The sequence below is a fragment of the Oryza glaberrima genome, chromosome 1, assembly GCF_000147395.1.
Source record: "Oryza glaberrima chromosome 1, OglaRS2, whole genome shotgun sequence".
Taxonomy (NCBI): Eukaryota; Viridiplantae; Streptophyta; class Magnoliopsida; order Poales; family Poaceae; genus Oryza; species Oryza glaberrima.
This window is the reverse complement of record NC_068326.1, coordinates 3,992,345-4,016,397: the sequence shown is the minus strand read 5'-3', so window position 1 is coordinate 4,016,397 and position 24,053 is coordinate 3,992,345. Positions and strand designations below refer to the sequence as shown.

At 40.2% G+C, this 24,053-nt stretch overlaps 3 protein-coding genes across 3 annotated transcripts; 1 reads left to right on the top strand and 2 right to left on the bottom strand.

Annotated features, from left to right (window-relative positions):
• Positions 1-3,476: 3,476 nt before the first annotated feature.
• On the top strand, positions 3,477-9,735 carry LOC127754385 (glutamine--tRNA ligase-like). Its single transcript, XM_052279893.1, has 22 exons — positions 3,477-3,762; positions 4,523-4,570; positions 4,675-4,746; positions 4,883-4,982; positions 5,214-5,309; positions 5,399-5,460; positions 5,546-5,647; positions 5,729-5,821; positions 6,136-6,288; positions 6,379-6,434; positions 6,834-7,011; positions 7,132-7,329; positions 7,408-7,506; positions 7,583-7,714; positions 7,800-7,936; positions 8,110-8,209; positions 8,296-8,391; positions 8,527-8,627; positions 8,739-8,844; positions 8,953-9,042; positions 9,150-9,279; positions 9,368-9,735. The coding sequence occupies exons 1-22, from the start codon at positions 3,619-3,621 to the stop codon at positions 9,463-9,465; spliced, it is 2,391 nt and encodes a 796-aa protein (XP_052135853.1). The 5' UTR covers positions 3,477-3,618; the 3' UTR covers positions 9,466-9,735.
• Positions 9,736-10,824: 1,089 nt separating this feature from the next.
• LOC127760219 (uncharacterized) lies at positions 10,825-14,716 on the bottom strand. The gene is made up of 11 exons (XM_052284436.1): positions 14,657-14,716; positions 14,513-14,575; positions 14,120-14,195; positions 13,315-13,382; positions 12,758-12,859; positions 12,522-12,611; positions 12,303-12,377; positions 12,169-12,201; positions 11,518-11,592; positions 11,293-11,352; positions 10,825-11,130 (listed from the first exon to the last, which is right to left on the bottom strand). Exons 1-11 carry the CDS (start codon positions 14,714-14,716, stop codon positions 11,038-11,040), a joined length of 795 nt encoding a protein of 264 aa, XP_052140396.1. The 3' UTR covers positions 10,825-11,037.
• Positions 14,717-17,419: 2,703 nt separating this feature from the next.
• Positions 17,420-24,024, bottom strand: LOC127784046 (FACT complex subunit SSRP1-A). The gene is made up of 16 exons (XM_052311228.1): positions 23,820-24,024; positions 22,890-23,075; positions 21,791-21,896; positions 21,578-21,714; positions 21,370-21,453; positions 21,205-21,296; positions 20,957-21,065; positions 20,764-20,850; positions 20,549-20,641; positions 19,454-19,651; positions 19,172-19,323; positions 18,930-19,080; positions 18,731-18,829; positions 18,478-18,645; positions 18,102-18,180; positions 17,420-17,936 (listed from the first exon to the last, which is right to left on the bottom strand). The coding sequence occupies exons 1-16, from the start codon at positions 23,871-23,873 to the stop codon at positions 17,806-17,808; spliced, it is 1,926 nt and encodes a 641-aa protein (XP_052167188.1). The 5' UTR covers positions 23,874-24,024; the 3' UTR covers positions 17,420-17,805.
• Positions 24,025-24,053: the final 29 nt, after the last annotated feature.

The following is a 24,053-nucleotide window of genomic DNA, read 5'->3' as shown; positions in this document are numbered from 1 at the left end:
CTTCAAATGTTTAGGTATTAACATTAACTACTTTACTAACTAGTTCAAAACAAGTTCGAACTGAATTTAAACATGTTTTTATTAGAATTTGATTCTAGGTATATAACATCCAAACATATAATTAGTTAGGTATGTAATATTGGATTGTGAAATAAAGTTAAATTTCAGTTGTTTTGTCGCTAGGTATTGGTATGAATCGAATACTTATAACTAGGTATATACTCACAATTTGAAAATTTTGAAAAAATTGGGTGAATTTGTGTATTTCATACCATGGTGCCCGGGCACCATGGTGCCCCATATGAGTGTCCTATATATATATATATATATATAAATGTAGGCACACATATATGTCTAGATTCATTAACATATATATGAATGTGGGCAATGCTAGAAAAATCTTATAATACGAAATGGAGGAAGTAGTAATAATATATCATATCAGCTTACTCTTAATAATTTAGATTATAATAATCCTAAGCTAAAACAAACAGAGCCTGAATACATTGGGGCTATGGCGCCAGCTAATGGGCCATATTGTCTTGTACGAGCACACACAGCAGGGGAATAAGTTCACCGGAGGTCCCTCAATTTAATAGCGAGATTTTTTGAGGTCCCTCAACCACAAAACCAGAAATGTTCACCCCTAAACTCATTTAAACCGTTCACAGGAGGTCCCTTGGCAGTATAGGTGGGTGGTTTCGCTTACGTGGCATCCTAGTCAGCAAAAAAAAGGTACGTGGGGCCCACATGTAAGTGAGAGAAAACGGTGCGGGCCCCACATCCCTTCCTTTTTCCCCTTTCTTCTCTTCTCTCGTCTTCTTCGACGAGCCGAGACGTGCGGGGCAACGGCCGGCGAGAGCGGTGGCAGCGGCGGAGGGCGAGCGCGACCGCGACAGGCGAAGCAGGCAGGAGCGGGGCGATGGTCGGCGAGAGCGGCGGCGGATTGTGGGCAACCGCGGCGGGAGGTGGGGGCGGGATCCGGGACGGGCTCCTGCTCCGGGATGGGATCCCCGCGGCCGACGAAGATGTCGCTGCCGGTGGCGGATGAATCAAAGGGGGTGGCGGTCGAATGCCGAGCGTGCCAAGGCCGGCCCTGAGCTTGCCAGGGATGCTCATGAGGTCGAAGAACGGCAGGTCGCCGGGCTTGGACGGCACCGGCCTTAGCTTCTCCTCCCACAGCACGAACGGAGGTGGGCGGCGCGGCGGCACGCGGAGCGGCGTTGGACGGCGGCGGGCGAGCGGAAGGCAAACGCGGCGGGTTGCGGGCAGAGCGGACGGCGGGCGAGCGGACGAGCATGGCAGGTGGAGGAGGGGGCCGCAACGTCGGGAGCGGACGGAGTGGGGGGGGGAGATGAGGCCGGTGGGAGAGGGGGAAAGAGGCGACGCCTCGCCGCCGCTCGCCCGCCGCCCCCTCCCGCGTCCCCTGCCTCTCTGCTTCACCCACGCCCGTAGACGCCGCCGCTCCGCCTGCTCCGGCCGCGCACTGCCCACGCTCGGAGCTGCCGCTTGCCCGCCGTCACGCTGGCCCGCCGCTTGCCGCTGCGCAGTCGCGCTCGCCCGAAGACACTGCCTGCTCTAGCGTGCTGACGTCGCCCCTCCACCTACTCCAGCCGCATGCTCGCCCATCGCCACCCGCCACCGGCAAAGAGAGAGGAGAGGAAAGAGAAGAAAAAATAAACTGCAGCTGACATGTGGGCCCCACGAATTTTTTTTATTTTTATTTTTGCTGACTAGGATGCCACGTAAGCGAAACCACCCACCTATACTGCCAAGGGACTCTTGTGAACGGTTTGAATGAGTTTAGGGGTGAACATTTCTGGTTTTGTGGTTGAGGGACCTAAAAAAATCTCGCTGTTAAATTGAGGGACCTCCGGTGAACTTATTTCCACAGCAGGCCATGGACTAAGCTACTTCATCTTTGGGCTCCGAGGAACTTTTGGGCTTAGTTGGGCCAGATGGAAGGTAGAGAGCCCATTGTCAAGTTCACTCCTGGCCCAACCTGAACGAAGGAAGGAGACATTTATGATTTATCCTGTTTTTTTATGAGCAGTCGGCAAGTCAACTATAGGCCACAGTTATAGACCAAAGCTGCAATATTTTGAGTGACAAATGACAATGCTTACTACTCCTACCCTTGCATTTGCAACTTGCGAGGAGTAATTAAACATGTATTCTTTTTCATGAAAGATATAGGGTTGTTTTGGTTTGTGGTCTAAATAGGTCTTACTAAATTTTATCAATGCCAAATTTTGGTAAGTTTTGGCATAAGTAATTTTGGTAAGGCAAAGTTGTGTGTTTGGATTAAAGCCAAAATAGTCTAAGTTCACTATTGAAATAGCTTATTTTCTTAGGCAGGCCAAAATTTAGCTTCGAACCAAATAGACACTAAACAGTATTGAAATTGTCAAATATTGATAAGTCTAATTTAGATCTCAAACCGAACCAGCCTATAATCCCTAAAACAAACTACTTATTGAAGTGTTCTTTTCTACTGGAGTATTATGTAATTAGCGGTGGAGCCACGTCACCTGTTCATGCTATCTGTGTCATGGAAACGATAAGATACAGATGCATCGCAAACAGCCACGTCACCTGTACGTGCTATTCATCGCTATCCAAGAGACGAAACAGATTCTTTAGATTCCAGGAATCCACCTAGGAGTAGTGACCACGGTTCCGTGGCGGACAAGTCCTTGATTCAGTCCACTCGTCTTGATTATTTTTAGTTCAAATCAAAGGTCAAATACCAACAACTTGCAAGTCAAGGCATAAAAAGAAGATACCGAATTCTATTATACTCCATCATTTTCTACTAGTTGTTGCGTTTGACCGAGGGACCAAGAGAAAAAATCCATCATTTTTCTAAGTGCATGTTTTCTAAATTGATAAACGATATATCCAAGTAAATTCTATATAAATATTGCTTTAGAAAATCATACTAATATAAATTTAAAATAATTAGCACTTTAATTAATCATGTATTAATAACTTAGTCCTCTCGTTTCTCATCCAGTCAAACACAATCTTAGCCCACATGGAGATTTGAAGATAATCCGGAATCACACCCTAAATTGACTGTATTTGTGCTGAATTTTACAAAGAACACCAAATTATGTTCTGCAGCCATAGGCCATGTGCATCATAGCAATTGGGAAAATTCTACCAACACTACTACTTATTTTTTTAAAAAACAAATGACACTTTTTAAAAATACTACATACTGAAATAAACCATAATAAAAATGTGAGCAAATTTTGAACTAGAGCAAAGCAAGTGTGAAGTTTCACATGTTCAAACACCTCTTTTCTCTCTCTTCTTCTTCGTAAAGCATCTTTGAAAAGACGGTGAGTCACAGCAAAACCGGAGCAACAAATCCGTTAGCCACCGTGTGACCCGTGGGCCCACCCACCCCGCGGGCCCACACTTGTGGGGGATTTATATTCGCGGCCAAAATGCGTATTCCGGCCAAAAAAAGGAAAAAAATCCGCACACAGCAAAAGCCTCTCCACTACCTCTCCCTCCACCTGTCGCCTAAACCCTAGCTCGCATCTCGAGGCATCTCGCTTCACCTCGTCGTCGCGGTCGCCGGAGCCGGAGCCGGAGGCGGCGGAGGAGATGGGCACCGGAGGCGGCGAGGGGGACAAGTCGGCCGCGCTGCCGCTGGAGGCGCTGCTGGCGCTGGGGCTCGACCAGCGCACGGCGGAGAACGCTCTGGTCAACAGCAAGGTCACCGCCAACCTCGCCGCCGTCATAGCCGAGGTGACGCGCTGACGCTTGCGACCATCGCTCGTGCGCTTCCAATTCGATTCGATGGTGTGTGGGGTTTTTTTCGCGTTTGATATGGCGTCTATGAGTATGGGAGTGGGATTTAAGTGACTTGATGGTTGGAATTATGCTGAAGCCTGAAGAGATGTGCACAATCTCGACTAAAATTATCTTAAAAGCACAGTTGTTTAGTCAATTCCCATTCCAATTGGGACATTTTGAGATTAATTTTGTTCTGGAGGCGCCCAAATCTAGTAATCTACTTTCTGCAACATTATAATTTGTTTGCGCTGACAAAATTTAACTGTCTATATTTACACCAAAGAGCTGAAGTTCCCTGGTTCCATTCTCATCGATGAGTTTACCTGTGGGCATCATTTCCATGATCTCCTATGTTGCTGAAAGCCTGAAAATTTGTCCTGCGTTGGTGCACCGAGCGGCGAGCGACAGAGCGCTTCAATTTTAGTTCCCTTTTTTCACCTGAAAAATATGCTTGGATGATGTTGCACTAGTTGCAATCTTTTATCATGTGATGCTTTGCATGGCATTGAATTTCAAGTTTGACGGAAGGGTAACTGCCCATGTCAGAATTGTGTTTACTTGCCTTCTTATCGAGATCTTCAAACCTCGATGTCATTGTGCTTTTTTTTGCATCTGTAATATTGGCATTGTGGCACAGCTTGCATTGGCTTATAGTGCCCAAGCTGTGGCATGCTATGTTCTTCTTTCAACTAATGGACTTGCCAATGAACAGGCTGGTATAAGTGGATGTGATAAGACGGTTGGGAACCTCCTGTACACGGTAAGCACTTACATGAACGAGTAAATGATCCACGAAAAATCAGTGGATTGTGTTTATTTTATATGCGTGTTTTATAAGGCTGGACTTGCTCGTGGATGTAACAGGTTGCCACTAAATACCCAACCAATGCGCTTGTCCATCGTCCTGTACTCATTGACTATATTGTGTCAACGAAGGTATGCTCACTACCCTTTTCATTATGTGTTATTCTTCTTGAGAGTGCACAGTACAAAAGAAGGGGTATCTTTCTTCTCTGCCACCACCATCATAGTTCTGTGAACCTAAAGTATTCCTTGCTATGCCACTTTTCAGATAAAGAATCCTGCACAACTAGATGCTGCTCTGTCATTCCTTACTAATACTGGCCCTGACTCTTTAGATACTGGGAAGTTTGAAGAAGCCTGTGGTGTAGGTATGCTCTCTGATCAAGTGTACTAACATGATACTCTGGTTTATGAACCTTTTAACATAGTCACATACAGCACCCTGAAAATTTTCTGGTATGTTTTGGATAGTGTGGTTGTTTGGATGCTAAGAAACATTAGCTTAGGCCTTAGTGCATGTTCTCAATGAATTAGATTATTCAAGGTTCAACATCTCAATATATTACCATTTTAACTGGACTTCAATGTTGTACCTGCAGGTGTGGTTGTTTCAATTGAAGAGATTAAATCAACAGTCAATGAGGTATTAAAGCATAATATGGAGGCTATATTGGAGCAGCGATATCATATTAATGGTTTGGCTTCTTCCTCACATTTATTTGACTCGATCATTCTGTTTTTATGACATGATGTATCTGACCCTACCTTCTTTTCCTTTTATCAGTTGGTAACCTATGCGGACGGGTTAGGAAGATGCACCCCTGGGGTGATGCTAAGGCGACCAAGGTGCCAAAATGGTCCTATAGATTATTCGCTTTAGATGTTATTGATTTATCGCCCCTAATTTTGTCCTCACATTCTTCTCATGCAGGATGAAATTGACAAGAAGCTTGCAGAGATATTAGGTCCAAAGACAGATGCTGACAATGTAAAACCAGTGAAAAAGAAAAAGGAAAAAGCAGCAAAAGTTGAGGTTGGTGAGCTGTGGTCGCTCTTCATGTTCAAAATAGGATGATGTAGTCATTACTTCACCTATGACTTCTATGATATGCAGGAGAAAAAAGCTGCAGTAGTCACTGCTGCACCGCCATCTGAGGAGGAATTGAATCCATACTCTATATTTCCTCAGCCAGAGGAAAATTTTAAGGTACCATAACTGTGTAAATGTCTATTACTGTTGTGATCATATTCTTCACAGTGGCGAGCTACATGCAAGCTGTGGGGTTAGCTGATCAGCCTTTCGAAATCACCATTTGAATTTGTCCAATTCTCATGAAATTCGTTTGAACTTAATGGGATTGACCCCATGGGTTCTAGCTGCTAGCTCTGCCACTGATTCTTCACGCTATACTGTTATTTGATACTTAGTAATTATGGTTATTGTTCTTGTAAGTACCTCGATCAATTGTTCTTTTTTATGCATTTATGAGAAATTAACTTAGGTGGTCTTGAAATGATCAGGTTCATACAGAAATATTCTATAGTGATGGGAACATATGGAGAGCGCATAACAGTAAGGAGATTTTAGAGAAACACCTTAAGGCAACTGGTGGAAAAGTGATGACCCGTTTCCCACCAGAACCTAATGGATATCTTCATATTGGTCATGCCAAGGTTTCAATATTTGCTTTCGTTAATTGTATTTTCGCACATACCACTTAAATCATTTTTGAAGATTATGCTTATATGCTTCATCTTATGCAGGCTATGTTTATTGATTTTGGACTGGCGAAAGAGAGAAATGGTCATTGTTACCTTAGGTAATAAGATTTCGACTTGGAAATCTTGAACAGTTTTGTCCTGATAACTTACCATTTTTATATTCTTTCATGGCCTGTTTGATGCTGCTTTAAGGGCAGTTTTGTGCCAATGTTCTAAGCATTAGAAGAGTTTTATTCCATTTTGCAAATTTTATTTTGTATACTCATTCTGTATAGACCATGTACTAAAATATGGCAGACCTATAAATCTATACTGCATGTATCAGGTTATGCTGGATCTATATAATTCTGCTGTGCATTTCCATTATTAATTGAGATTTCGTGATTTTTGCTTGATCTTAATTTGTTCAGAGAACTTTAAAATCCTTAGCTGCTTCAGTTCATTTGCTTTCATGGGAACATGTGTACTGATAATGTCTATATATATCTTAACAACAGGTTTGATGACACAAATCCAGAAGCCGAAAAGAAAGAGTATATTGACCACATTCAGGAAATCGTACACTGGATGGGATGGGAGCCCTACAAAGTTACATATACAAGTGATTATTTCCAGGCTTTATATGAGCATGCAGTTGAGTTAATACGAAAAGGGCTAGCCTATGTGGATCACCAGGTTTCCTCCAGCTCTCTTTTTTATTATTTCGATCCAACAGTAATTGAAGTTGTGTGGAGCTGTTACATCATGCCCTTGAGAAATAAAATGTGCACATGCTGACTGGTATATGCTTGCCAGACCGCAGAAGAAATCAAGGAATACAGGGAAAAGAAAATGAATAGTCCATGGAGGGATAGACCCATTGAAGAATCACTGAAACTATTTGAAGACATGAGACGTGGGTTGATTGCTGAAGGTGCAGCAACACTCCGAATGAAACAAGATATGCAGAATGATAACAAGAATATGTCTGATTTAATAGCATATAGAATAAAAGTAAGCAATGCAACTGAATTGTGTTTTGCTTGTCTATTTCCTGATAAATACACAACTCACACTCTGATGACCATACAGTTCACTCCTCATCCACATGCTGGTGATAAGTGGTGCATCTATCCAAGCTATGACTATGCTCACTGCATGGTGGATTCTCTTGAGAACATTACACATTCGGTACTTTGCCTTTTCTCAATTAGATTGAGTTAGTTGTATTATGGCATGATGTGGACTAAGTGTGGTTATTCATTAGCTGTGCACGCTCGAGTTTGACATACGTCGCCCGTCATACTACTGGCTACTTGTTGCCTTGGGCCTGTACCAGCCATATGTTTGGGAGTATTCGAGGCTAAACATATCGAATACTGTGATGTCTAAAAGAAAGGTGGTTACTGAATCTTTTGACAAGATAAATGTTACACTGCTTCATCTATGGTTTAAGAACACTCATGGTTTTTGTTCTGTTGCAGTTGAATCGACTTGTGACAGAAAAGTGGGTAGATGGGTGGGATGACCCTCGTTTGTTGACACTAGCAGGATTGCGGCGACGTGGAGTGTCATCAACTGCAATTAATTCGTTTATTCGTGGAATTGGAATAACAAGAAGGTAGGGATACTTGAATTGTTTGTTGTTCTTTTGATGTAAATTGAATTGTTTGTTCTTTAGGTCTTAAGGAATGAGTTTCATAAAGTATGCTTTGGTCTATGCGAAATCACTTTTTTTTTTTGTGGACATCATTATTCTGCTACTGATTTGACTTGCCATTTTCTTACATGCAGTGACAATAGCTTAATTCGGGTTGACCGTCTTGAATATCATATCAGAGAAGAGCTTAATAAAACAGCTTCCCGTGCCATGGTTGTGTTGAATCCTCTAAAGGTTTGGTCTTCAGTCCCTGCTCCAAAACCACATCAACTCAGTAAAGTTCTTAACATGCTCATGGATCCTCCCTTTGTTAAATTTAGGTTGTAATAACTAACTTGGAGGATGAAAAAGTCATAGATCTTGATGGAAAAATGTGGCCTGATGCTCCTGCAGACGATGCTTCATCCTACTACAAGGTGTCTATCATACTCACTATATGATATACGAAAAATAAATGATGATGCTATGGATCAACTTGCTTATGAAACAATTGTAGGCTCATTGTCTCTTTGAACACAATTTACCTTCATATTGAATTACATGTTCTACAGGTTCCTTTCTCAAGAATCGTCTACATCGAAAAAACAGATTTTCGTCTAAAGGACTCGAAAGATTACTACGGGCTAGCTCCTGGTAAATCTGCCCTGCTAAGGTAATTGAATCAGAGAACTGCTGCTTTTCGCTGAGAAAGATATTATTTGACAGTTGATAGTTCACTTACTCCATATTTACAGTAACACGGTAATTGTCTAATTAATTACAGATATGCATTCCCCATTAAATGTACCGAGGTTGTTTATGGTGACAATCCAGATGAGATCATTGAAATTCGAGCTGAATATGACCCTTCAAAGACTACTAAACCTAAGGTATTTGTTCATTGCAATCTTTTTAACCCAGATAAGATTCTGCTATTTGGACAACATTTTTTTTTTAACAAAATGGAAACCTGGATGCCTAACTTGCAATTCGTATAGGGTGTTCTGCACTGGGTTGCTCAGCCAGCACCTGGAGTTGAACCACTTAAGGTGGAAGTAAGATTATTTGATAAATTATTCCTCTCTGAGGTATTTCACCACTTGCCATTCTTTCCGTTATTACAAATGTGCGTTGCACTTGAAATTCACCTAAGTGACATAATTCCTATGGATTCTCTTTCCTGTGCACCATTTAGAATCCTGCTGAACTGGAGGATTGGCTGGGTGATCTTAACCCGAACTCAAAAGAGGTGATCAAGGGTGCCTACGCCGTGCCATCGCTTGCGACTGCGGTTCTTGGTGACAAGTTCCAGTTCGAGCGGCTAGGTAATCTCAGCAACCTCTACAAACAATTGTTGTTACCCAACCCGTTTCGTGATGTGCAACTGATCATCCTGTTTTACTGTAATTCCAGGCTACTTCGCAGTGGACACAGACTCGACACCTGAGAACATTGTGTTCAACAGGACGGTTACCCTGCGTGATTCGTATGGGAAAGCTGGGCCAAAGTGATTGCCAACTTACTGAATTTCCAGTAAGTTTCTTTACCTGGGTGCCCTGAGGTTACACAGTGGGAAGAAAACAGCAATGTGATACATAACCATAGTGAAAAAAAAAGGGCCCTTTCTTGTAAAATGGACTTGTTTGACTTGTTATATGTTTCCATCAAATTGTGCATGATTGGGTATGTTCTCATGTCAATGAGGTTTGGTGATTTGACTTCTAGCATTTATAAATGGTGCAAACCAACATTATAAACAGAAACCACACGATTCAGCTTCTAACGCGGGGTTAGTTTCTAATGTTTTTTTCATTTCAATCCTCATACTTTATCAAGTCAAATATAAGTCCAAAATTTTACACTAAACACGTCCTAAATCTAGTAGTAAGAAATATAAATAGCTCCTCTGCCCGCTCCCAATATGGTCTTCACCCAATCTCTTCTTTCTCTTTTGCCCGACCCCCTTGCCTCGTCTCCGTCGCTCCCCTCTCCTTTCTTTGGTAGATGTTGGATCGGGGCCTTGGCAACGGATCGAGTTTTAGGCTTTTAGCTAGGTGGCGAATCGAGAGCTCGTCGGTGGATCGAGTGATGCGATGATCATGGCGTCGACGAGCTCCACGATAGGGAGACTAGTTAACGAGCACCTGATGATGGTGCAGTTAGGACGGTGAGGAGCTTTCTCTTCTCTCTCTCTCCTTTCTCTCACCATGAATGCGTAACACCATGTCTCGGCAACAAATGAGAGTTCGTGATGATTATTGGTTACAGGGGCGGATCTCACAGGATCCATGAATACTCCTCGGAGCACCCCCTTTAATTTTTTCAGCATGAATGATAAACTGTATAATTAAGCCTCCAATTTTTTGTTTCTGGATCCGCCCCTGGTTCCTGCAATCTATGGAAGTAGTCGTCTAGTCACTGTAACTATATGTGAAAAGACTATGGTTTATCAGGCGTGTTCACGAAAGGATTCACAAAGACACAAACACATGGTATGTGAAAAGACTATGGTTTATCAGGCGTGTTCACGAAAGGATTAACAAAGACACAAACACATGGTTTAAATGCAGGGCTGGAGTGCCTAAGTACTCTTCCCGTCTCAAAATATAAGTATTTTTTATCTTGACGCGGTCTTCGAGATACTACTTTGATCAACAATATCTATAAAAGTGAGATGTTTTAAATAAAAAGTATTGCATATTATGATAGTTTGTTTAATGATAAATCTAGGATCAATGATCTTTTTTATTCTTTTTGCTATTAATGGTCAAAGTTAAAAATATTTGATTTGATACTATGCTAAAAATATTTATATTTTGCGATGGAGGGAGTAGAACACACCTTTCAAAATTCGCATTCAACAGATGACACTCAACCAAACTATAGTAACATAGCACATCGTCTTACACTCAAAAGACTCAAAAAAGATAAAATTAAGGGAGAAAAAAAAATACACATATCCTCCCTAGTCCTAACTCACTCCTACGTGCACGATATATTCAGCGAACTATAGTGGCACTACGCATGTTAGCTCCTAAACTCCTATACAAAATTCTAGACCCGTCGATTTACAGGAGAGACCATCATGCCACTGCCTTGAATAACCGTGCCGAGGTACAGTGAAGTCCACTTCCTACAGGAGTCGCCGACTCGATCGCCAGCAACTGACCGAGCCCCTGAAAAATTGACAAAACAAAAGCCTCCAAGTCAATCTCGCACAATTCTGAAAATCATTTTTATGTAGTAAAAATTTAGCAATGAGTAGCTAGTAGTGTAGTGGAATGCAACGCTGCTGCCATGAAAATGTCAAGGCGAGAGTGAGAGAGAGCATCACTGACCTGCAGCTGCTTTTGGTCTCCAGTAATTCCAGAGAGCCTGGCAGTTCGTTGCAAGTGTTCCTGCATCACCAGTTGAACACAAGCGTACGTTACACCGATACATACATATGGTACAAAAAAGGAAATAAAATCCTTAGGTACATGAATTTGTCGTATGAACAGCTACAGGTTTTTAATCCGTAATGCGTAATGCGTGGATTGTTGTATGGTGTGCTTAAGACTTACCACGCTACGAGGCAACCTCCCACCGTTTTGCTCTATGAATTCGACGAGGTACATCACACCGGCCAATGAATAGTTCTGCAGATAGAATACCATCAGTGTCAATCATATTTATTTGAAATTGAAATCATTAAAAGGGGGAGATAATGTAATCCTAAAGTAGATAGAACAAGCAATATGCCAATAGAAACATTTAACTAGTAATATCAAGTCAAGTATTTGGGGCACAGGGGCATATATCCACATGACACAAGACACTTTTCGGTTTTTGTTTCTCGAAGAACAAGTTTCGTTTTTTTGGAATGAAAATAAAGGATATTATATGTCATTCACATGCTGATAAACTGAGAATATGCTTATATATATTGTAGGGCTTAAAATCCCAAAAATACCACATTAAAATCTTGGTATTCTTTAAGATCATTTGGTTTGTTTCAGCATATAAACTGTTAATGGTGTCAAGAATGTGTGATTCTAGGAATAATAGTTACTAAATTTGGGTATGCTCAATTCAAGAAAACAGAAATTATGCCAAAAGTTGCTCTGAAGATAGCAAAACAGAGTAATCAGAGACTACCTTCACAACTCTTGACAGTAAAATGAAACAATCTAAAAAGGTGGACAGATGGAAGAAAATTAGGTGAAGGAGGCTACCTGTTTTGCTTCAATTGAATCCAACTTTCCACCCTGAAGAACCAACATCAAAATTTATGTTAACACAATAGAAGACCACACACTAGAAAACCAGCATCCAATATACGGATCAAAATATTACAAAATAAACTTACCAGGCCATGAGCCACTTGTTTGATCTTTTGCATTTCGGAACCAATATCCTGGAGTTTCAATCGTGCACCAGTAACCTTGAATATAGAAAAGGAGATTGAGATCATGTAGAACACAAAAATTAGTTAATTATAAATCAATCACGGAAAAAGAGCCTTTTAACGGTGCATTGGAGGCCAAGTCCTATAAAACCATTGCTGCAATTTAAAACAAGTGTGTACCTCCTCTTTTATTTGCCCGGAAATCTGTTTCTGCTGATCCAACTTATCATCCAAATGTTGAATGCGCTGGGTTAAGTGCCTTTTAGCAGCCTACATATTTTTTGGGGGAAATGTTATATATCTCAAAATAATAACAATCATAAGACACGATACCATGGCCTACAAACAGGGTTACTACTCATTTATGCGGAAAAAAGAGAAACTACTTTATCTCAGATGGAAAAATGATGACTTACTGCAAGAGAGCTCTGCACTTGTTCCAAATGCTTGGTCATGCTTGCAACAGCATTAGCCATATTTTGCTTGGTGACATACATCAGACTAGCAATAGATATGCCCTGAAGGGTTGCAGGTACAAAATAAACATATGGTTATATATCTATGTAAACCAAATAAATTAGAAAGTTAAAAATATCGAATCAATCAAGAACTTCTATGCAGACAACCTTGAGCATAATATAGAAAACACATGTTTCGAAAGTACAAATAAAAACACATGTTTCAAAAGACATCAATCTTTTGAAATGTACATGTTAGCAAGACAATAACCTAGGTTTTGAAATGATACGGGACTTGCATATTTAACAACAAGGAACTCCATGAATAACATAACATCAGATCAGTAGATCACCATAGCTGAATATCAATATTACGCATGAACATTGAAATAATTGCCACGTGAATGCAACGGTGAGGCATATAATGTTGGAAAACTGAAAGATCCAAACCATGTTTTTAACATTATTATCATCGAAGCATATAAGAGTCATCAATTAGAGAGAAAAAAACGTACTTTCCAGCGCATGTAACCATAGATCAACGCCCCAGCAGCTGCAGCAGGTGCTATCAACGTTGTCACAACTGCAAATAGGAAAAAAAAGAGGTTTGCAATCATGTAGGTGCAGATTAAACAGAAGTTGAACAGGCATCCCCCCAAAAGATTTCATTGAACAAATTCATGTCCATGTTTTTAAAGAAACTAATTCACTGTTCTATTCTTGTTTTTAAAGAAACTAATTCACTCAGTGTTAGCAAATATTTTGTACGAACTGACAAGACATCCAACTATCCAAGGCTCCAAGCCCAGAGGCTAGAAGATGATAGTACAAACATTTTATCTCTGTTATATGTTTTGGAGGACATAAATTAAAAAAAATAACTTAATTTGGCTTTGAGATAATTTATGATAATAGCAGTTGGGGGCAAATAAGTACTTAGTAGTTAATTACCCCATCCGTCCCAAAATATAAGCATTTGAGATACTACTTTTGACTAAAAATATTTAAAAAATAAGATGTTTTAAATAAAAAAAGTTGTACATTATGATAGTTTATTTAATGATAAATCTAATAACACTATTCTTACTGATTGTTCTTTTTTATATTTTATCTATTAATAGTCAAACATGATTTGACTTAGCACTATTCTAAAAATATTTATATTTTGAGACATGGGGAATACCTCGTTCGGTATATATGTTAAAGAAATAATGATTTAGCATGGGTTTATATATTATATATTATTTTTTAAGAATAGGTCGGATGATTATTTAAGTTCAAAAAGAAAAAAAAAACAATCAAAGTAGGGGAACTACAGACCTCCATTATTGCCTGCAGGATCTACAGTAATAACAGTAACTGGTTGACTTATCATCTGATTAAACTCCATAGTCGCCTGAACAAACGAACAAAGTGCCAAATTAGATAAGTTGTTCCCATAATTGAAGTGGACGAGCAACGCAATCGAATGCCTTGGCATGTCAGCATCCAGTTAACGAATTCGATTATAAACGCATTAATTAAAACATGAGGTTTGCAACCAAGCAAGCAATTAATCAATCGATCGCACATTCGCCCCCCCCCCCCCCCCCCCCCCAAGATTGATTGAATTTAATTCGCACGGCACTATGATCCGCATCGCGCGATCAGCTTAAAGCCTTAAACACCACGGAGAGGCATAGATATCACAGACGCAAACGTACAAGCCACTACCTTCTTGACGGCTTCTTCGATTTGATCGATGACGCCGCCACCGTCGTTGTCGCGCAGAGCCTCCTGCAAATTAAACCAACGGCGAATCGATCAGATCCCCCGCCGGATCAACGTCGCGAAACTAAGCCGGAATCGCACACGCACCTGGAGCCCCGCGACGAAGTCGGCGAAGCGGCCGTCGCGGATGACGACCGAGCCGGCCATGCCTGCACGATCGATCGAAACAAACAGCGGATTCAAAAAACTAATAAATCAAAACTCGAGACTCATCGGATCGGAGGAAGAGATCGATCGACCGGATCAGGTTTACGCACCGGCGCCGACGAGGAGGACGTGCTGCTGCTAGGGATTCAGTTAGAACAAAAGCAACCAACGTTAGTAAAAAAAAAGCTTCCAGATCATCCTAGAGACGAAAACGAAGCAAAGCTAGGGTTTAAGGCAAGAGAGAGGGAGAAAAAAAAACTTCTAGATCTGAAGAAAGAGAAGCTCTCGAGAGTACCCGATGGATTCTCACGAGCTGTTCAGGGTGCGCCCGCCGGAGATCGAGACACGGCGAGGCGGCCGCCGCCGCCGCCGAGCGAACTCGCGACGAATTGAAGGCGAGGAGATCGACGAGGAGTCGAGGGCGAGAAGATGGTGGGGGGAGAGACACACGGGCGCGGCCGTAACGTGTGTTCGGGGTTTTTATAGGCTAGGCTTAACGACTTGCTGAAATTTGACTCTGGTGGGGGCCTGTCTTTACGTGTGTTTTAGTAGGATTTAAGTGTAGGTTTATTAATTATTGTATTATATCTCTTAATTAGAGTTATATATCATATGGTTGTTTATTTACAATCAATCGTATCGGGTTAGTACTACTTAACAACCATTAATTTTGACAATATGAACCTTTGCAAAAACTATTTTTACAAATGAACCGCTGCCAAAACTTATTTCAAATCTGACCCTTTTGCTCAACGCCAAATCGTGTGGCGCTAAACTTAGACACCTCAGCGCCAAATAGCATAGCGTTGAATGTACGTTGGCACGCTGACTTAGTCTACCATCCGCCGTGGCACGGCATTCAGCGCCAGCTGACATGGCGCTGAGGTGTCTAAGTTCAGCGCCACATGATTTGGCGTTGAGCAAAAAGGTCATTTTTGAAATAAGTTTTGGCAGCGGTTTATTTGTAAAAATAGTTTTTACAAAGGGTCAAATTGTCAAAATTAATGCTTAACAACCGGAAACTAATTTGATTCAAACACAAGATTGATCAACTTGATGTAAGAGAAGTCTTGGAAAATAAGAAGATACTCCCTCCTCTGTTTATGTTTCATGTTATAAGTCATTTGACTTTTTTATTAGTTACTTTTTAAAAAAATTGATTAAGCTTGTAGCAAAAGGTATTAACATTTTCAATACATCAAAATATATTCAATACTAGAAAAATACATGTGCATTGCAACGGGTGAAAGCTATTTTAGTCTTATCATTTCTATTATATGGTTTAGCAATTGTGAAAATCATCGTGGGAATTTTCTTGGATTTTTTTTTAGAAAATCATGAGTTGTAATTAGTAGTTTGACTCTCATCCCAAGTTAGCATGCAAGTTTTTTTTTTAAAAAAAACTCTTAGATATTTCCAAAAGCAAACGAACTCAAACACATATCAGTATTTTTAGAAGTGAACGAACTTAAAAACCGACTCAAAAACGGATGACCTACCAAAGTACTAGCAAAAACATCTTCAATTTTTATAATAGTACAGATTAAGTTTAATGAAACTAATTTGTTATCGTAAATGTTGCTAATTTTTCTAAAAATATAACAAACTAAAAAAATTTAAGTAAGAAAAAATCAAACGACTTATAATATGAGTAGGACGGAGTAGCAAGAAGAGAACATCGTTGTCCGATGTAGTTTCCTGCCCGCTGACGTGGCATTGTTAGCGTGGTTCTGCCTTCCTCGCCCTGCTCAACCTGTCACGTGGGCCCCTGCGCAAGCATAAGAGTGGGTACAATAGCAGGCTACAAGTCGTAAGCACATGTGTAGAAGAGAAGAGAAGAGAAGAGAGAGAAGAAAAGCAGGCTACAGATTTATAGCTAGCTGCAGCACGAATTCCAATACGTTGTGTGTGTATAAGAGATGGGATCATATATTTATGGTTTATAGATAACTATTGTATGAATGAGCTATTAAATTGGCTATAGATGATTTAGAGATAGTAATTGGTTATACTATTAGCCTTGCTCTAGTCGGACTAACAGTGTTTTTTTCAAACACTATCATTTGAAGCAGTATAATAATTTCAAATGCTATTATTGTACTAATTTAAAATCGGTCACTGAAGTTGTAGTTTGGTCGACAAAGTTGTAGCAGACTCATAGTTTGGTCGACAAAATTACAGTTATCAGAAATTTACTCTTAGAATTTTCTTTGACATTATTTACTCTTATAATTGAATTATTATGTGTACTCGTCTCTATTGTTGATTTATACTCATTTATGATTTTTCATCATCGCGTAACTAGTTTAACAGAGGGGTAGTAGCTCTCTATCAATTACTAAAATCCTCATCTCTTTAGTTCTTTGGAATTTCTCCATCGTATATTCTCGAGTTCTTTGTAATTTCTCGCTGAGTTCTTTGTAATTTGGTGTAGACCGTGCTTCAGTAGTAAAATGACTTTTTTGAGATCATTTTATTGTAAATAGGTGTGGTAACTTCAATTAACATAAATTAATTAAAATTAAGGTTGAATCTCTCAATTGGGCTAACCTTCAGTTATCCGTGTACGGAGCATAACCGATTTGCACTTCAATATCGGGACTAAATTGGATTGAATCAAATTAGATTATGATTGAAACTCAAGATTTGTCTAACAGTTTTCCTACCATGATGTGCCTCTTAATCAGGTTTCGAGCTAGACAAGTTAGTTCTTAATCACTATGTTATAACATAACCAATCCATGGTAAATTTTTGTTATACAAATCATTCTTCCTGTTTTACAAAAGCTCATAGGCTAACAGAGTCTTGCATTCGAGATAGATGCTACGCCAAATTAAGCACTTCTTAACAGCACGATGCTTCCGAGGGATATCGCTCGTGTAGGCGTACACAGACAGTAACGGTTTGTGATCGAGTCACCCCACGGCGAGAGCAGCCGATACCATCGTACGCAAACACATGGATCGGATCATCCAGCGCAATGCAAGGTTAATAGCTGAGAAGATTTCAGTGCCCAAACTGCATCAGTGGTTCCAGGGATTAACAAATTTCTTCATTACGCCAACCGCCAAAGTGTCAGTGTGTGGCTCTAGTCAGACTCGTTGCCGCCGGAGCCAGAGTCCACGTCCATGGCGGCTGCGCCACGGTAGACAGCAGATTCCTTCTCGTATCGTTTCTTGTCGACTTGAGACTGTTGGATGTAAGGTTGCTTCTCTTCGCCTGCTCAAGACGTGGTGCAAAGGAGATTATCATCACACATGTCATGTACTAGTATTTAAGAATGCAATAGAAAACATGACAATTAGTTGGGGGCTAAAACGTGAAAACAGTGCTCTGCTATACAACAGGGGACATATTAGATGAGAAAGAGGTTCTGAATATTACCTGTCATCTTTTGCCACATCTCCCCGAGCTTCTTTGCAATCTCGGTTGTAGGCAAATCAGGATTGTTATTCTTCATATTCTGCAGAAACATAATAAAAAAGTAAGCTTTTGTTCAACATGTGTCCTCTGGCATCTATTCTGAGATAGTTCAATAAATAAAGGTAAGAGTTGTTTGTCCCTCCCTTCCCTAAGTTTCGTATCAACGCATACAGACTATAGTGAGTGTAAATGAAATCTTTTGCTTGACAGTTAAATTTATAACTGGTTCGATCATATCTCCCTACTAAATAGCATACTGAGTTGTTCGGCTGTTCCTCAAAATAACTTCACTTAGTATATTCTCACTCTAAAAAACTGAGGATCATCAGAAACTTACTCCTCGCTCAGCCATTGAGAAGTACATGAATGGTGTCATTGCTCTTTTGGGGGCATTAGGATCCTTTTTCTTCTTCGGCTTTCTTTTCTCTGAACCTTCTTCATCCCTTCCCTTAGGCTTCCTCTTCACAGGTGGCTTTGAACTACTAGCTTCCTTTTTGGATAATTTCTGGGAAGGGAAAAAACCAACAGTTCATTAGCACAGTAGCTTCATATTTCAGGCTTGCTGCAGCGAATTTTAAATATGTATCTACCTCTTTTTCACCCCCACTTTCACTAGCATCTGAATCCTCCCCACCAGAATCATCAGTAGGTGATCCACTATCATCCTTATCCGCAACAAAATCTTCATCCTAAAGTCGAGCAATAAAGAACACAAGTATATGTTGAGACTCAGTAACAAGGCTTAAAGGTCAGCATTTGAGCGATAATGCCAAATAAAGACTGCCATACCTCTTCATCACTTTCCTCATCCCCAGCCTGATTTTTAATTCGTTCTAGATGTGGATCAACAGCATCATCATCAGTGTCTCGTAGAACAGCTGTAACCCCACCAGTTGCGCCTTGACCATCTCCAAGGTTCATTATTTTCAAGTGTTTTCCACTTAAAATATTTGCCAAAAAATAAGAAAAATCACCAACAAGTTGTATAAATATAGAAAACATGATAACAAAGTCAATAAAAAGCCACATACTTGATAAAGTTGAAGAGGTTATGGTATTCACTCCTTTGAATATTTCTGAAGAGATGTTCTTGATCATTTTTCAGCTTGACTAGGAGGTCGAAATAGTGTGAAGAAATACTGGCACCCCCAGCACCATGACGTTCAAATTCAACAAACTCAATCTGCATATTATATGTATGTAGTAAGTGGGCATAAGCCATGGATGGACATGAGTATTTCAACAAATTCAACAAACTCACAGCAGCGCATGAATGAAATAGAATAACTTTAAATCACAACAAAAAAGGATACCTCTTCATGTAGAATGAGGGTGGGAGGCTTTGGCAGAAAGAAGAAGCCCTTTTCAAGTGGATACAACAGTCCATCTTCAGCTTTGAGAGACGATTTAACTGCATACCCATCTTGGCAACTTCTGAAAGAACCTGGCCTTGTAACTTTAGCACCAGATAGACCACGAAGAACTTTGGTGAATACCTCATGTATCAGACCCTACAGATAAATATAATACTCAGCCAGTTAATTATTAGTCAAAAAGAATTTTACACAAAATAAACATTAAGTAGCAATTGCTCTCCAGTTCAAAAGGCAAACATCAATGTATAAATAGACCTGCCATAAAATGATCAGGCAGTCCTTAATTCCTAAGTCTTCCCTCGAGGCCTGATGACCTAACAAGAACAAACTCCCTTCATTCCTAAATAGATGTCACCATACGATTTTTCATGATAACCAAGCCATGTCCACATAAGATGATATTACCCTTATTCAAATCTTTCATTGGCCACTCACTGTTCTATTGTTAGGAATTAGGATGGCATATGCTACTCTAGTCCAAAGTAGTAAATAACCTTGGAAATAGCCTCTGATTAAGGAAAAATGATAGAAAGTTGACTTGAAGTCATGCGAAGACATGTATAAGGGATAAATTTCTGAAAGCTATAACAACAAGATTATGTATTCAATAAAAGAGGTGGTAGAACTATTATATTATTAGTAACATCATACCTCAATGGATGACAGATTTAGCTAATACCGTAAAACCATAAAGTATGTTATTGTACTTCCAAGAGTTCCAATTTGAGCATTGCATCAACATAAATGCAAATACTAAAATTTGTGTATGAAAAATGAATACTTGCCTACTCGGGACAGCAAGTTATGGGAACTGAATTGACAAATCGAGGGAAGAGTTCACCACAAAAAAGAGCAATGCTAAATGACTGAACAATACAAAAGCAGAGCTATTTTGACCTGGGATTTACATTTGTTTTTCTGTGCAAACTATGATGTCATTTTATAAGCAGTACCAAATTCCAACTCAAGTGAATCAATAACAACAAAAGGGTATCATTTAAAGTAATAATAACCTAATAAGAAATACTTCACCTTGTAAGATTCCTCCAGCCTGTCCTTGTATTTTTCAGCCAGAACCTCTTTAGTTAATGCCAGATTTCTTTCAACTACTGCCTCTGTCTCAAACTGTTTAGAGAATAAAGGGAAACAATTACTTATAGTTTCTAGCAATACAAACTCTGTAACCAAATAGCCAAAACTAACTATAAAATATTACCAACGTGAGCAAAATAAAAGCAGTACAACACCTGAATGACAATGTGAGGATACAGTGTTTGTCCTTTACGGATTGGTGGATCAAGAGTGACAACCACAAATGTATGAGGGTTGTTTGACTGCAAAGCACAATTGTAAATACAATTAGTCCAAACATCTTATATAAAACAAATAGACACCATCAAAGTACAACACACATTAAAAAGGCAGAAGAAATAAAAGGACCTTTGGCAAAAGAAAAAGGCGAACAATGCTGCTATATTGGATTTTAAAATCATTAGCTTGTCCTTGGAGACGCAAAAATGACAGATGAAGCTCAACACTATAACGTCCTCTGCGTTGCGGAAGAAATATGTTAGGTTATCGGAGAAAACAATAAGGAGATAATCATGAAAGAACCATCTTGGTTCTTCTTTTTTATATAACAAAGTCAATTTGAGTTCGTAATGAGATAAATGGTCCATATGCTCCACCTTGGTGTAAGAATAGCAATTCCTTCAAAGGTGACAACTGCCTCTTCAGAAGAATCAACATCAGCAACACCCATTATTGTTTCCCATAGGACCTATACAGATAAGGAATATTTCAGTAGTAGATAGCATGTCAATGTTTTTATATCACATAACTCCGATAGTTACCTGGGCTGCAGTGCGATTCTCATCTCCAAGAAACTGAGTATTTGAAGTAGGTACATGAAAGCTTAAATCCATAAGCGAATCTTTCTACAATAACAGAGAATTGAATTTGAGCTCAAGGCTTATAGTGGTGATGTGATGGATAATTAAGTGAAAACATCATAAAAATAATAATGAAAATGTAGAAAACGTCACTAGATGAACAACAAACCTCATTGCCCCCAGTAGTATCATCAACATGAAACTCTAAGAGAACATCTGTTTTGCCTTGCATTTGGGTTTGTGAGACATCTGCCAGCGACACTTCAAATGCTTGCTTTGAACCAACCATGAAGGTAAGCATATTTCCTACAATGGAGAGTGTGACTAAAACCATAAACCAAACTTAATAATGTAATAGAATATAAAAGGCCACAGAGCTTACCATTTATATCAATCCCTCCCCAGTTTTGACCACTAACAGAAAGCTGTTTTTCATCTGGTGAGAGGCCCATATTCTTTTGCATGAAATTGGTCAGACTGCTTACATCCTATAGAAAGAAAATTCATGGTGAAAATTTTTGTTAGACTGCAACAGGAGGCAAATGTATTAACATCGCTAATCGTCAATTCTATACTGGCAAGTTCAAGCAGATGATTTTTGGACATGCCTGATGGTAGTTCCATTCCATCAGTGAATAATGATGCACTAATCCCATTTTCCTATGGAAAAAGGAAGTTCAAAGTCTTCCATCTCTAGTGATATAGTGCTCAACACAAATTTCAGATACCTCAAACTGTGATGACATGCTTAATGCACCTGGTGTATATCTTGCATAAGCGTTAGTGTGTAAACAGTTTCTTTATATGTTCACAGGGTTCAAATATACAATGATCATGATTTCTGCCATATTACATAGATATGCGTACAAATACCATGAAAGCAACGCAGCAAACTAAGAAGGGAAAGCACTGATCTTGATGGGGACTAATACTGCTACAAATATTTAGAAATGACTGCTTGTTATAGTTTCCTGGGTTCTGCAAACCTAAACCAGTGGGGATCCTTTCTTAGGGAGTACGGGAGGGGTTTTCTTTATCAATCAAGTAGAAGAAAATGGTACAGTCAGGATATTTTTTTAATTTAAATGATGTATACAGATAATCCCATTGCAAAGATTTATCCCACTTCCAGTAGCCTCTTCATAAAAATCATAGAAAAACTACTCTACACCACCAGTATAAAATAGCTATTCCGCACCCTGCAATAACAAGGTTCCATCCCACATATGAATACTGCATTTTAAATTACGGAAGGTTGCCATTGCTACGATGGACCAAAACATACAGAAAGTTCTAACGTTGCAATACATATATGAGAATAGAACCTAAGAAAATTTAAAACGCCACCGATGTAAAAGATGGAAAGTTGCAATGCAGTTTGCTACTGAAAGTGCAAAAAATAGCACACTAGACAGAAACCATTACAACAAGTTAATGGAAGCCAACCCATAAGATCATCACTAAGAAAATGAAACAGCAACCTGTTCACGGAAGCCAATAAACTTGTAAAACAGGCCATCTTTGGTCCTGACTCCAAGCTGATAGGCCCTGGGGACTTTCATCCATGTCACCGACGTTAAATCAGATTTCTCAATCTCAATGGTCTTTCCTCCACCCTGTCTCTTCCATGCAAGACCTCCAGAATACACTTTAAACTGGCCAGGATTCTGTGTAGTAAGTGTCTCAGTGTTAGCAAGCAATACAAATTGATCAAAAGCTATTCAATAACATCCAGGAGTACATGTTTTAGCATCATAAATGGAAGGAAGACATTAACTGGCAGTATGAAACTTCTAAAGTACAGCAAAGGTGCCAAGCTACGCAAAATGAACAAAGGATTCCAATCTATTTTCCAGTTTAGCTTCAAACTCAGAGGACTCCAATCAATTTTCTAGTTTAGCTTCAAAACTCACAGAGGATTCCAATCTATTTTCCAGTTTAGCTTCGAAACTCACAGAGGATTCCAATCCATTTTCCATTTTAGCTTCAAAGCTCACAGAGGATTCCATTCTATTTTCCAGTTTAGCTTCAAAGCTCCATTTACTGCATCTACCGCATCAGGGAGAAACCCTAGGTCCATAACTCCCAAACCCCTAGCATCAACATTTCACCCAAAACTCCCGGCATAAACCAGATATACCCACGCCAAATCACGAAACCGAACAAATCAAAGTATCAAACGCCTACAGCAAAGCACTCGTTTCAAACCAACATCCAGTAGAGAAGCGCAGCCCAAAAAAAAAACAAGCTAAAGTCTGGCTTAAAATGCACCGCACGAACCCTAAAACCCGAAAAAACACGCTCCCACAACTCCACGAGCTACAGGTCAAAAATCCCCCACGCCCCTACGGCTAATCAGAACGAAACCCTGGACTATCGAGCCAGCGCAGGGAGGGGAAAGGAAATCCCACCGAGCCGGCGCGGCCGCCGAGGAGGATGTTGTTGAAGAGATGGCCGTCCGTCATCTCCGCCGCCTCCGCCTCCGCCGCCGCTTGCTACCCACGCGCAGCTCCGCCGCCCTCGATCTCTCTTCGCGCTCCGCGGCGAGGCCCAAAATTTCGAGAGGCTCTGCTGCTGCGGAGGCGGCGCGGCGAGCGAAAGAGAAAGGAAGAAAGGGAATGCTCGTCGCGCCGCGTCTCCTATAG

Coding starts and splice junctions, on each gene's coding strand:
- LOC127754385 (XM_052279893.1), top strand. CDS start 3,619: ATGGGCACCGGAGGCGGCGAGGGGGACAAGTCGGCCGCGCTGCCGCTG. Junction 6,435..6,833: donor AATGGTCATTGTTACCTTAG/GTAATAAGATTT, acceptor TCTTAACAACAG/GTTTGATGACACAAATCCAG. Junction 7,330..7,407: donor TAATAGCATATAGAATAAAA/GTAAGCAATGCA, acceptor ATGACCATACAG/TTCACTCCTCATCCACATGC.
- LOC127760219 (XM_052284436.1), bottom strand. CDS start 14,716: ATGGCCGGCTCGGTCGTCATCCGCGACGGCCGCTTCGCCGACTTCGTC. Junction 12,612..12,757: donor AAGTGCAGAGCTCTCTTGCA/GTAAGTCATCAT, acceptor AAAAATATGTAG/GCTGCTAAAAGGCACTTAAC. Junction 11,593..12,168: donor ATTCAATTGAAGCAAAACAG/GTAGCCTCCTTC, acceptor TTCTATCTGCAG/AACTATTCATTGGCCGGTGT.
- LOC127784046 (XM_052311228.1), bottom strand. CDS start 23,873: ATGACGGACGGCCATCTCTTCAACAACATCCTCCTCGGCGGCCGCGCC. Junction 23,076..23,819: donor TCGGCGGCCGCGCCGGCTCG/GTGGGATTTCCT, acceptor CTTACTACACAG/AATCCTGGCCAGTTTAAAGT. Junction 19,324..19,453: donor CCCTCATTCTACATGAAGAG/GTATCCTTTTTT, acceptor TATAATATGCAG/ATTGAGTTTGTTGAATTTGA.